The sequence below is a fragment of the Hipposideros armiger genome, unplaced genomic scaffold (assembly GCF_001890085.2).
Source record: "Hipposideros armiger isolate ML-2016 unplaced genomic scaffold, ASM189008v1 scaffold_111, whole genome shotgun sequence".
In the NCBI taxonomy this organism is placed as follows: domain Eukaryota; kingdom Metazoa; phylum Chordata; class Mammalia; order Chiroptera; family Hipposideridae; genus Hipposideros; species Hipposideros armiger.
The window spans coordinates 178,963-192,505 of NW_017731461.1; the positions used below are offsets into that span (position 1 = coordinate 178,963).

At 38.0% G+C, this 13,543-nt stretch overlaps 1 protein-coding gene across 7 annotated transcripts in view; it reads right to left on the minus strand.

Moving 5' to 3' along the window:
* KMT2A (lysine methyltransferase 2A) overlaps positions 1-13,543 on the minus strand; it is an 80,479-nt gene that overhangs the window by 24,495 nt on the left and 42,441 nt on the right. For 5 of the 7 annotated variants that reach the window (XM_019647429.1, XM_019647428.1, XM_019647424.1 and 2 more), the window contains 15 exons: positions 12,063-12,209; positions 11,538-11,633; positions 11,193-11,313; positions 9,510-9,632; positions 8,902-9,086; positions 7,778-7,951; positions 6,461-6,571; positions 6,089-6,162; positions 4,415-4,608; positions 3,978-4,084; positions 2,997-3,134; positions 2,114-2,272; positions 1,729-1,846; positions 1,521-1,599; positions 173-333 (listed from right to left, as the gene is read on the minus strand). In XM_019647429.1, the coding sequence (XP_019502974.1) occupies positions 173-333; positions 1,521-1,599; positions 1,729-1,846; positions 2,114-2,272; positions 2,997-3,134; positions 3,978-4,084; positions 4,415-4,608; positions 6,089-6,162; positions 6,461-6,571; positions 7,778-7,951; positions 8,902-9,086; positions 9,510-9,632; positions 11,193-11,313; positions 11,538-11,633; positions 12,063-12,209 (1,987 nt within the window). The remainder of the gene's footprint in view (positions 1-172; positions 334-1,520; positions 1,600-1,728; positions 1,847-2,113; positions 2,273-2,996; positions 3,135-3,977; positions 4,085-4,414; positions 4,609-6,088; positions 6,163-6,460; positions 6,572-7,777; positions 7,952-8,901; positions 9,087-9,509; positions 9,633-11,192; positions 11,314-11,537; positions 11,634-12,062; positions 12,210-13,543) is intronic. The other 2 variants (XM_019647423.1, XM_019647422.1) reach the window with 1 other exon arrangement.

Here is a 13,543-nt window from a genome sequence, read left to right on the forward strand (position 1 = left end):
CTTAAGAAAGTCCAATTAAAATATCAAACAAATGAACCAATAAAAAACCAGCTATTCAGTAAATATCAAAATAGAAACAAATGAGACCTCCCAAAGAAACGACTTTTTCCCATACTTCAACCCCAGGTCTCCCCCAAATTTAATTCAAGTCCCATCTTGATTAAACACTAACCTGTAAAAGACGTTGGACTATGAGCAATGGTCCTGTTTTCATCATGTTCAACAGTGCTGTTGATATCTGGCTCTACAACTGGAGGACGGCATTCTACTATCTTGCACGTATACACACAGCGCTTGCGAGCATCTGTAGTGCTCCAGTACACTCTGGAACACCTAGCAAACAGATTTGTAAAAATCACCAGAAATGCGAGTACAGAAGCAGAGACGAACATCTGTCAAAATCTCTTTTCATCTTAGGCTCCTGGTCTCCTGGATTTACAGAATAGAGCTTTGTTTCATGGATTCTTACTATAGATTTCCCTAGTTAAGGTGTTCCGAGCTTTTTGGAGTCCTTGGTTTTTGTTAGCCTCTCAGAAAATAGCATCAAATCTTTTTTTATTGTATTGTGAGCAGGGGGCAAAAATAATAAAATATCCTAAAACGCAGAGAAAGAAAAATACCAACTACTACAAGTTGGCCTTCAGGAAGGGACTACTACCCCACAATGTGTACAAACTGAGGAAAGAGCAAACCTGAGGTGCTTCCTTTGAGGCAAGGGAAATGTAACCGTTTCAAATTTTCTGGATGCTGGTGGAGCCTAGAGTTTATACAAAGAGCTGCCAGCTAAATGTGAAGTGTAGAATGTGTTGTCAGAATTGGAATGCAGAATATGTTGGAGTACATATAACAAAATGAGACTCTAAAGGGGGGAGAGACAGAAAAGGAATTTTAAACTTATATTGTTAACTTGCTAGAAGTTCAAACAATTTACTTCATGTAGGAAAAATGATAAATTCTTACTAGAGAATCTGATTATTATTGTGGGGATTACATATTTAGAAGGACCTATAAAATGTAGAATCGAGGACAGAGGCATGAGGTATGTCTGATCCATGACAACAATCTGGACTTTTGAATCCAGATGAATGGAATTTAGTAGAATCTTAAGAGACCGACCTTGTGTTTTCTATTTAGGTTTTATTTAGAAATGATTTTGAAATATTTTTTATTTAAGTATAGTTGGTATATAATATTGTATTAGTCACATTAGTTTCAGGTGTACAATATAAGGACTTGACATTTTTATACCTTACAATGTGATCATCCCTCTAATTCTAGTAATCATCTGTCACCAAACAAACTTATCACGAGATTATTCAATAGTTTTCTTCCATAACTGGATTTAGCTGACATAAAATGATACTTTGGTTCTAATCTGAGAGAAGCAGCAAAAACGTAGTTCTTTTTTAATAGTAGTTAAAGGTAGATAACAAGTATGGCCCTACATTTAATGATGTACTCATTGCTTCGGGGTGCTCAAGTTGTGGGGGCTGCTGTCTTCTCTTTACTGTGCTACTTACTGATATCCAATAGGAAAGAGCTTATCTTCACAATCAGAGAGATCATTCAGAATTCCTAAGCAGTCAATTGTCATGGAGCCTGACCAAGGAAAGAAGAGCTCATTAGGAGATAATGACATATATATATATAATCATTTCATAACCGAAAACTAGAAAGTACCCCAGTGATACACCCAGCCTTCCCCAACAACCAAGGCCCATGTCATACCAATCATCATGTGGATATTTTCTGGTTCCAACCCATTAAGAAATTTCCTTCTCAAGCTGATTCCTTCAAAGTCCACAAACACTCTTCTAAAAACTTCAAATCCATTCTCAGGAACCACCTTAAATGAAAACCCAGGGTAGCAGTTAATAGGCTGTCCCTTTACAAACTATACTCATGATACTAATTCTCTCAGAGGGAAAGTATAGAGCATATCTCAAAATCACCCTTCTGTTTCACTAGTAGGATTTCTGTATTTTTTCCTAAAAGGAGCAGACTCTAGGAACACAGTAGGAAAGTAATACAAAGTTTACCAAACCGTTTGCTATATTCAGTCTATTTTCCCTGAATTCCTAGGGAATTCAAAAAGCAACTAACACTCTCTCACCTCGCCTTTGATCAAATCCCGATGTCGCTGGCAATATACTTTTTTATCATCCAGGAAGACACAGTTCTTGGCTCGGGAACACATGAAGTGATAGTTGCTGGTGCAGGATGTGAGGCAGCAACCCACAGTGGCTCCTGGCTTTTGGCAGAATTCACATCTCTAACAATCCAGAAAGAATGGAGTCCTAGTCAGACTTTCAGATGTTTTAAACCATTTTCCATCTCTTCTATAGTCACCCCAATGCTGGGTTTCCTACAATTCATTTTGTTTATTGATAATCTGATTACAGAAAGTGATATGAGCCATAAAGCCTCCTCTACAAATCCTCTCTCCAAATGTCCGCGAGGCCCTATAACTACTAAATTTAAACATTATAAAAAAACAAACAAATAAATATTACAATTTGATTTAGACTTGGACCAAAAGTTTCTCTTATAGGATGCATGACTAATTTAGAAGATGAAACTTTAAAGATCAATACTAAAAACATCATCTTGCTAGAAAGCTATTATACCCCAAAGAACTCAGTTCTAGAAAGGTTATACTAGTCAGAAACATAACGGTTCTCCTGTTACTAGGCAAAAGTTATCAGACAAAGTTACCATGATTCAAAAATTTCCTTCTATTAGTCTATATGTCACCACGTTATTCTGTCACAGTCACAATCTGGGCTCCTCTCCAGGGAAGACTTTTTTTTTTCGCAGCCATCCTCAAAGGGTCAGAATAACTATCTGTCTATAGTGTATACCAATATTTATTATCGGCTAACCACTCTGAAGGCACTATGAAAAACACCATGAAGGCCACATTTAGCCACAGAAAGAACATCTGGAAACTGAGATGAATGGAAACTCTTCCATAACACTTGCTCACAAGTTCTTACCAGCTGCTTGCCCCTGATCACAGCCATATGCACATTCTTAAGTGATCCATCATCATCTTCAAACACTTCTGCTGACCACAAAGCGCAATTTACATGTGTCCACTCATTTTGGCCAATGTATAGCAAACGGCCAGCATCCTATGAAATAAAGACATTTCTTTTTTCTTTAAAGAACATAATGTCAAAGGTTTTTCTTGGTATTAGCTTTATCTCAGTCAGGACAACTTCAATAAGTCAATTAAAATTCTTTAACTTAGGGATGTATACAAAAATCACAATTCCTTTTTCAATGTTTCAGTTTCCACTTCTCTCCTTCTGATTATCTTTTCCAGAGATTGGAAATATTTTATAAACAGAGAATTTAAAAGTAAGCAATACGTGGCAAGTTTACAAAAGTGCACTGACTTTTTAAAAACTGTGTTTCAAAGCCAGTTCTCTCAGCTTGCATTAAAAAGGCTTTTTTTACTGTAAGTTTACTTTATGCCAGACACTAAATAAGGCTTTACATACATTATTTCCTTTAATCCTTATAACCATTCTGAGGTAAGTACTACTTTTATCCTCATTTTAAAGATGAAACCGGGTTAGAGAAGTTAAGGTCCTTGCCAACGTCAACAAGTAAGCAGTAAAGCACAGAAATGTATCCAGGCAGCCTGCCAGAACTGGGGGTATAATTAACCTGCTAATTCTGCTACATTACATTAAATGCAAGCTATTTAATATGCAACTTCTATTTTATTGACTTTCATAAAATCTTTTTGAGGAACTTACTGTAGAAATTACTGGCCATCAGAATGTTAATTTAAGGCAAATCATCTTTTAAATCAACTAAATCAGTTATAGAAAAAACCCCAAGTGCCACAAACTAAGAAATAAACATTCATTAAATAAATGGCACCCAGTCATCAAGTTTAGACACAAAGGACGAACAGTTTATTATGGGCATCTAATAAGCAGGGCCTCGTATGCCAAGGTACTTACATTAGCACTGTCATCACCATACATCAAACATAATGCACATTGTCTATTATCTTCTATGCCTGGGGGTGGGTTCAGTTCTGGACTATCTTCTCGACTCCTATCAGTACCTTGGAGACCCAAAAGACATCCAGTTAAAACTGGCAATACTATTTCTGATTTTGAGGAAAAAAGAAAACAATTCAGCTTAAATAGCCTATAGCCTATAAAATAAACACTTTCAAAAAGTGTTCACAAAGTTAATCTATTTCACCATCTGTTAAGAGTATTTATATCAAATCCTTGTTAATGTTCCAAATGAAGAAAAAATAATAACTTTACTATATTTAAGGATGACCAGAAAATTTCTTCCCAATATGCAAGTATATTAAATTTAGATTCACAAAGTCAACAATTTGCATCTAGAGAAATGGATAATGACTCTTCATCTGGTGCCTTACTCAAAATCGGTGGTGTAGGAGGAAGTAGAGGAGTTGGAGAATCTGGTTCTCCAGGCCCTTTAGGTTTGGGAGCTGGAATGATTTTCTTCATTAAAGGAGGCTGCTCAGTGCGGTTGTTTTCCTCTCGCTCCTGCCACTGGGCATAATTATGGTCAAGTGACGGTGGAAGCACTGCGTTTGGTAACATCCCACTGCTGAAAATAATTGATTCAACAAGTATTTATTGAACTCCTGCAATACACCCAGGACTATACAAAATAATCAAATTCTTGATATCACCAGGTATCGGCCCCATGCACAAGCCATTCACAGAATGTAAGAGCAAGTGACAGAATTTGGAAACTGCCTAATACTTTATTATTTTAAAAACTATAATCTCAATGTATGACTTTTGGTTAAACTCCCAGAAACAAATGATAACTTTATCTTAGAACTAAAAGAATTTAGTGGAATAAAAATTTAAGGTTAAATATGGAGAATCAAGAGAAGTAGAGAGGGCTGGCCGAGTGGCGCGATGGTTAAGAACTGGCTTGGGACGCCAGAGGGCCCCAGTTCGGATCCCACATATGAGGGACAGTGACACTGCCCTCTACAGCTAAGATGCTGAACAACAGCTCAACCTGGAGCTGGGTTGCTGTGAGTCGCCGGCGACGGCGTAGGCTGCAGCCCCTGCTGCAGTGGTTTGCCATGGGCTACCGTATGTAGCCAGCAGCCAGCATGAGCAGCCAGCAGCTGCCGTGAGCGGCCGTCCAGAAGCCAGCGACTGATCTGCCTTGCCTGGGAAGAGCGCAATGATGGTGCCAACTTGGGCCAGTGAAGCAACGTCCGACCCACAACTAGACTGAAGAACAAAAGGACAGTAACTTGTCTGTTCCTTCCCTCAACTCCCCAATAAAAATCTTTAAAAAAAAAAAAAGAGAAGTAGAGAGCACCATTTGAACTGAATAAAATAGAACCCAATTACAACAAGCCCAATTACTGGGTTACATACTGGGTTACATACTGGGGATGCCAAAAAAATGTATACATGTTTTAAGAGATGTTATCTATGTATTACTTTTCGAAGTTGAATTGAATTACAGTAGCAATGTGTAGTATGACAGTCGCTCAAAAGATGGCATTAATCAAATGAATGCTAGTGTCACCGTGCGTCAGGCAGGAAAGTCAAAGAAAATGGTGGAAGCACAGTTTTCGTTCCAGGAGCACAAGACCATTTTGAAGTGGTATTTGAAATTCGAGAACATTGTGGAAGTACAATAACAATGGAGGTGTGAGTATGCTACAGAACCTCCAACACACCTAACAATTGCATTCGTGGTAAGTTTAAGATACATGGTATTGTGTGAAGAAATTGAAATGCCATGCACAGCGATACAAGTGGACACTTTGGTCAACATTGCCCAAGCAGTAGTTTGCTGTAATCAGAAGTGCCTGGATGCTGATGATAACCACTTTGAGCACCTCTTATAATTGCAGAAGTCAAAGGTGACTTGTATTCATCTTTTGTTATAATAAACATTAAATGCTGTCTCTAAGTCAGCACTGAAACGGCATTGCAACTGATTTTTTTCTTTTTAATTTTAAAACCTAGTCCAAAAAAACCTTACTCTAGAAATATAAGAACGGTTAGATTTCTAGCTGATAAGGAGAAAAAGTATTACAGAATTTACTTACTTGTTTGATACTTTATTTGGCTCCCAAAACCTGGACTTTTTGACACTGAACCATGGGAAAACACGTTCCATTTGCTAACAGAACAAAACAAAGAAACAAAATGTAAGCGTGTGAACATTCATTTGGAAACTACATAAAAACCAACAACTTCACACCAGCTTCTCTGTCACTATGACGATGATGTCAGGCCACAAGGGGAAGATCCATCCACTCTGGCAACCTCACCAACTTCCTCTCCAAGAATCAGAGGGACAAATTAACCCAAAAGATGTTTTATACACATGGCAAAGCAAAATGTAGATAAGTCTGTTCTGTTCCTGGGGTAATTACCCATAGATAAGCATTAAAAACGTGAATATTAATATCATTCACCCGAATAAAGAAGGACTTGACCATGCTGTTGGCTTTTTTAATCTCTGGCTGCCCTCCATCGGAATTAATGGCTGCTTGAATGATCTTCACAATATCATCACTGAACTCCAGCTGTATACAAAAAACAAGCATTAACTATTTGTAAAACAGTGTGCTCTCAAAACCACTTCCTCTTCCCTCCTCAATCATCCGGCACAGAGATCCAAAAGAAAACTAACACCTTATTTTAATACAGTGTAATTTCTAATTAGAGGAGGAGTTTGAGATTTAGTTCACAATTAATTTGTGGCAGTCAAGAGATCCACAGCTAATAAGGCAAGAATGCAAATAAATTAGCTGTATCATGGTAAGTTACCCAAACAGGGCCAGTTTTTTACTTAGACATAAAATGAATGAAAAACTGAATAGCAAATGTGGACCATGAGTTAACAGATGATCACTTTCTATAATAGTTTTAAAACTATAAAATTAAAAGGCATCTATCTGTAAATGAATATCCTATATAGACATATTATTCAGTTGTTAACCTCAAAAGGGGCAAACCAATTAACTTTACATTTTTATCACTTATTTCCCCATAATTTTTAAAATAAAAATAATTTTCAGAGAACTCAGATGAAAGCCAAATTAAGAAAACAATTTTCAGCACCGGCCGAGTGGCGCTATGGTTAAGAACTGGCTTGGGACGCCAGAGGGCCCCGGTTCGGAGTCCACATATGAGGGCCAGTGACACTGCCCTCTACAGCTAAGATGCTGAATAACAGCTCGACCTGGAGCTGGGCTGCCCTGAGTCGCCGGCGATGGCATATGCTGCAGCCCTTGTGGCAGTGGGTTGCCATGGGCTACCGTATGTAGCCAGCAGCCAGCGTGAGCGGCCCTCAAGCCACTGTGAGCGACCGTCCAGAAGCTGGCGACTGATCTGCCTCGCCCGGGAAGAGTGCAATGATGGTGCCAACTTGGACCAGTGAAGCAATGTCCTCCACAACTAGACTGAAGAACAAAACGACAGCAACTTGTCTGTTCCCCTCCCCCCAATTCCCCAGCGCTGTTCCCATCCCATCCCAATTCCCCAATAAAAATCTTAAAAAAAAAAAAAAAAAAGAAAACCATTTTTAGACACTATCTTCCCTATCTTCTTATATCTTCTGAAACAAACAGCTAAAACAACTGACATATTTTTAGGTATTAAAAGCCACATGACATTTCCAAATACAATACACATCATCTTTTAATGCTTACACCTAGTCTCATCCTCTAAAAAACTCAAGGAAGCTAAACTGGCACTTGAAATTTTGGCAGTTTGTTGCAGAGACATACCACAGACGTGTAGTTCCCTTGGTCCATTTTCCTCTTCACTCCTTCCAGATCTAAAGGCTGCTGATCTTCCTGTTTGCTGACTTCAGTAAGCACTGGTGGATCTGGTCCTTCTGGGGAGCTGCGGGAAGGTATGCTCTCCTCTGTCTCGGGATTTAAGTCTGGAGGCTTGGCAGCCTGTGGCCAGAAAAAATGTGTTTCTTTTATCTATTACTGAAAATGAGACAGCTATGCAAACTCTATTAAAATTAATAAAGATGGTACTTAATGATTCATATTATAAAACCTAAAGAACATGAAAATAATAAGAGATTTCTCCAATATCAGAAAAGGAAAGTTAAAAGGAGCCAGTTAGCTAATAGCTCAGCTAGGTTAACTTAAGAGCTAGTATAAAGAAATAAACTATCCAGTTCCTTTAGAATAAGACATAGATACAGCTAATTTGCCTATTTAAAAAATGGAGCTCTATTAAAAAGATAAAGCAGCAGCCTAACTCTGAGTTAAAGTTATCCATGTGGTTCTTCCAACATTATACTTTGTGTTCCCAATGACTACTTAGGGATGTATAGATCACCACTCATATGGACAAAAAGTAGTGGCTTTCAAATTATGCCCTGAGGAACCCTAGGGGATTTCCCAGAGCCAAAGAGTCTCTGGCTCCACTATCATCATAGATGAGGCTACCGTTCTCTCTATTACCTAGATTACTGTAACTGCCTCCTAACCACTGCTCCTGCTTCTAACTCAGTCCTCTTTTCAACCTTTCCCTTCTCTCCAGCGGGAATCATTTTCTTTTCTAAAAAGCAACTCTGATTAGGTTACTCTTTTGGGCAAAGTCCTTTACTGGCTCCCTATAGCCTTCCAGTATAAAAGCCAAGGCCTTTGAAGACATGGCCCCTTCCTATTTCTTACCCCAAAGAAGGTCCTACCCTTGGTTCTAAAAATGTTCTTAATGGTTTAAGGCCAAAACAAGGAACTCTACAAAACTAAATAAAGAATAAAGTAAAAAAAAAAAAAAATTTAAGCAAAAAAACCCCCAACACTCAACCAAACAAAAAACATTCTGTTACTAGGTAAAAACCACCTAGGAACAAACTCTCAGAAAACAAAATGAGGCTTGGGCTTACCTGTCGGTAGCGTAGCAAGTGGCTGGTGGTCCGAGAGTTCAACAAGGCTGTCAGAACTTGCTTCAAAGATATCTGTAGTTCTTTTTCAAGGGCCAGTCGCCACTCTGCAGGGTGCCGCTCAGTACAGTTCACACAGGTGTAGGCTACACTTTCTGGTAGATTAGACAGAATCTCATACATCTCATCTAGGAAAACAAAAACCTACAATGAAGAGGTGCTTTGAAGAGTGGGAGAGAGGGAGAAGAGGAAACTACTACACTGAACTTAATATAAAGCTATACATTAGGAACAATATTAAGACTCTAACATCCCCTAGGAACTCACACATACTGGTCTCCAAAGGGACACTGTTAACACTAATCCAAGATTTGGTTATTGGGAAACGAATACATTACCAACAAAGGACAGCAAGTAAATATTTCAGAGTGATATGTTCAAGATAAATGAGCACAAACTTAACACAATGTTGTTTATTCTAGAGGCCAAAAAAAAATTTGTTTAGAGATTTTAAATAACAACACTACCATAATTTTACATTTCTAGTACTTTGGGGGCTATAAATGTAGCTGTACCAAGAAAGAAAGAAACTGTAATAAAAAGACTCCAACCTTCTGTACCTGAAAGATTCTCACATTTGGAATGGACCCAGCGATCACATTTCCCACATTGCATCATCTTACTCTCATAATCATCATCATCGTAACACTTATCACAGAGAGGGCAGAAGTTTCCTAAAAGCAAAGCAAAGTTTTCAGCAGTGCTTTGGTTTACACATCAATGACTCCAAGGCTCCTCCTGACTTACATATGCCAACCTGATCTATTGGGTTGTCGGAAAAGTCATGACATATTTTTTCTGTTTTTCATTGCAAAAATGCGTCATGACTTTTCCGACAACCCAATAAATTGCGAGCTACTAGATTCTTCTTCTAAAACTACTTACACATGCCAGCATGGATCTACTGTGGAATGCTCACATACCTGTAATGCTCACATACCTGTCAAAATTATTCTGAGCTCTTAGAATATGCCACTAGTTCGCTTCTTTAGACCCATTTTTAAAGGTCACGAGGTAGATTTTATAGATAACATAATAGAAGAACTGAAGAGAAAACTTTCTCTTAAAACATTCCATGGCCGGCAGAGTGGCTCAGTTGGTTAAGAGTTGGCTTAAGAGTGCAAGCTCTGAGCAACAGGGCTGCCGGTTCGATTCCCACTTGAGCCAGTGATGCTGCGCCTGAGCTGAGCTGTCCCTAAGCTGCCAACAGGTTGCAGGATGGCTCAGCTGGTGTAACAACAAGATTGCCTGTTCAATGGAGGGCTACGCCCACCCGCAACTAAGACGGAACTCGGCACCTTGAGCTGAGCTGCCACCTGGATGGCTCAGTGAATAGAGCGTGAGCTCTTAACAACGAGGCTGCTGGTTCAACTCCCGCATGGGATGGTGGTTACGCCCACCCTCAACTAAGATTGAACACAGCACCTTGAGTTTAGAGGCCACAAGCTGCCGCCAGGAAGCCAGATGGCGACTGGCGCCCTCCACAACGAAGACTGAAGAACAACTACTTGGCTGGTCCTCTTCCCCAATTCCTCAACACTGTTCCCCGCCCCCAATTCCCTAGTAAAAATCTTAAAAAAAAAAAAAAATTCCAAAGAAATGTTTACATTTTAAAAAAGAGGTGAGGATATCGGAGTAAAAATTATTTTACACTATTCCTTATTCCTAGTACTTTTACAGTAGAGCTTACAGCAGTACTTCCTAAAATTCTGCACAATGTACAACCTTCATCAATTCACTTTATCCATGCATCACCTCTGTTTGACTTAATAGACTTAATGTTGATTTGCTAATTTTAAATAACTTCAGAACTTTTTAATATCACTATTATCCGAAGTCAATAAAATGAGTTTAATGTACTAATTATAATTTTTTTCTAGCATAACTATTAAAATAAAATGTTTGACTCAGTACCACTTAAAATCATTTCTGAAACAATCAAATAAATATCTATGCACCTCACTTTGGGAAATACTGGCTCAGAGCATTTCTTTGTGGTTAGTTATTATAAAAAATCCCGAGTTCTTCCCATATAAGTTAGTAAAACATTTCCAGTTGCTCTAATTCTCTGTGTAAAGGAAAGAGCAAGACCAGGAACTTAGTAAATGTGTCTAAATGATATCTTCAATAAAATGTGTAAGACTTTTGAGCTTATTTCACTAGAGCGCTCAGTTCACCTCTAAAACACCAAGTATAGCACCTAAAAGTTGACAAAACTGGCTTTTATGAGGTACCTTTAGCAAAGAGTTTGGCACAATCATGGCACAGGGAGAAATCGTGAGACCACTGTGCATCCCACCCTTTGCCTGGAGTTGTGGATCCACAGCTCTTGCAGCGAACACACTTGGTACAGATCTGGAAAAGAAGAAAAGAAATTCAATAGAATTTCTTATTTTTAGCATTGCTTCTTATTTAAAAAGATCACAAATGTCTAGAGTTGATTCTCTACTGGGAAGCTTTTTCTAATGAAGCCAAAAAAATTGTTACACAGACATCCTCAAGCAAAGATATTCCTATTATAAGTTGTGCACACAGTCCCATGACAATTCGCTTTAAAATAGCATAATGTATGTACTCACCCAAACTTTCTTTTTCTTCGTGGGTTTGGTGGGGTAGTTGGGTCCCAGGCACTCAGGGTGATAGCTATTTCGGCACTTATTACATTCCAGCAGCTGCTGTAAGAAAATATAAAGGCAAAAAGGTGGGCATAACATCACCTCCACTAAACACCTACTGCTTCATACATTTATCTTCAAGTATAGCACATCATTGTAACAGTTTAAATTTCCTCATAAATTATTTACTCTCAAAGCACAGGGATTTATTTCCTGCCAAAAGCACTCAGTGACTAATATTCTTACAAGGTAGATTTATTTTGAGGATTTTGCTATGTGTTCTGCTATATTCCCAAAATTAATTAATTGGGAATACAGAACACAAAGCAAAAATCCTCAAAATTAACACACAAAAATAGGCAATTGATTATACCCAATTAAATAGTCAAAACAAACTAAGCCAAGAGAAAAAATAGATATGAAATCCCAAAGGCAGAAGTGGAGATAATTGGTAATACTCTTAAGTAGTTGTATTGCTTAGTTTTTTACCTTTGTGGCCTGATGCTGCCTTCCACAAACATGACAGAACTTGCAGCGTCGACAACACCAATTTTCCAGCTGGTCCTCCAGAGGGCGCTCGCTCTCCTCTAAACAAAACTTGTGGAAGGGCTCACAACAGACTTGGCAATACACAAACTACGGTAAGATGGAAACACAAAAGTTGTAAAATAACATGTAGCAATAGCAACCAAATCCTACTTACATACTTTGGGCTTTAGGAGTAAGGTGGTATCTGTATTTTATTCAATATATATTCATTAAGCAATGACTGTATTTTTAAAAAGCACAACACTGGACACTGCAGGAGATTCAGAGGACTAAAGTGGGAACAGTGTTAGAATTATAAAGTAACAAAATAATCCAAGTTTTCATAGAATGTGCTAATAAGTGCTTAAGAGAGGTTTAAACAAACAACCGTGGGAATGTACAAGAGTAGGGTAGGGAGCAACAGGGAGGGTTTTAAAGGTTGTCTACAATATTCTAAACAGTTGTGAGCTCTGGTTTATCCTTACCACGTCTAATTTTAGAAATCAGTTATTTTCATATGGATATAGGGATTTTAAAAAGTTTGACCCAGAATTTTTTTTTTTGCCATAGAAGATTTATTGGGACAATTGGTCAAACCTAAATAAGGTCTGTGGTGTAGATAATAGTAATGTGCCAATGTTAACTTCTTGATTTTGATAATTATACCGTGGTTATGGAAGCATGTCCTTGGCTTTAGGAAATACACAGGAAAATATTTCGAGGTAAAAAGGCATATATCTGCAATTTGCTCTCAAATATTTAGGGAAAAAATGTGTCTACATATAAAAATGTGCATATGATTTATTTTGTAAAATATAAATACACAAAGAGAAAAAGAAAAAGCATATGAAAAATATTAACATTTGGGGAATGGGTGAAGGGGATATGGGAATTCTTTGTACCCCTCTTGTAACTTTTCTGTGAATCTGAAATCATGTCAACTAAACTTTTTTTTAAATTCAGATGGAGGAAGAATTCATCAGGCAGTGGTTATGCTTTAGAAGTGTAATAAGAGCAGTGGGCTATTCATTGTATAATTCAGTTTTTAGGAATTCTGTGGGATTGCTGTGCACAACTACTTAATTTAAATTACAGCGATTACGCTCTAAAAAAAAAAAGAAACACTTGTTTTATCACAGAAGTTGAAGGACTGATGCAAAATTATTCCTGTGGGTAGCATATGTGTGGATACAAAGCATGTAGGAAAAGAGATACAGTAGTTCCCTAGCACTTGTAGACGGAATATTCTTAGTTTCAATGACATCTAAAGCAACCGCAGCATCAACAATGCTGAAGGAAACACTTATGTCGACTACATAGATACATGTATGGAAGGGTTTATTATATAGATATCATATACAAACACACATATATACATACATATACATATATGTCGATTTATCTACTTCTATCCTTAAGATGAGTGCCTGGAGTGCAATTGC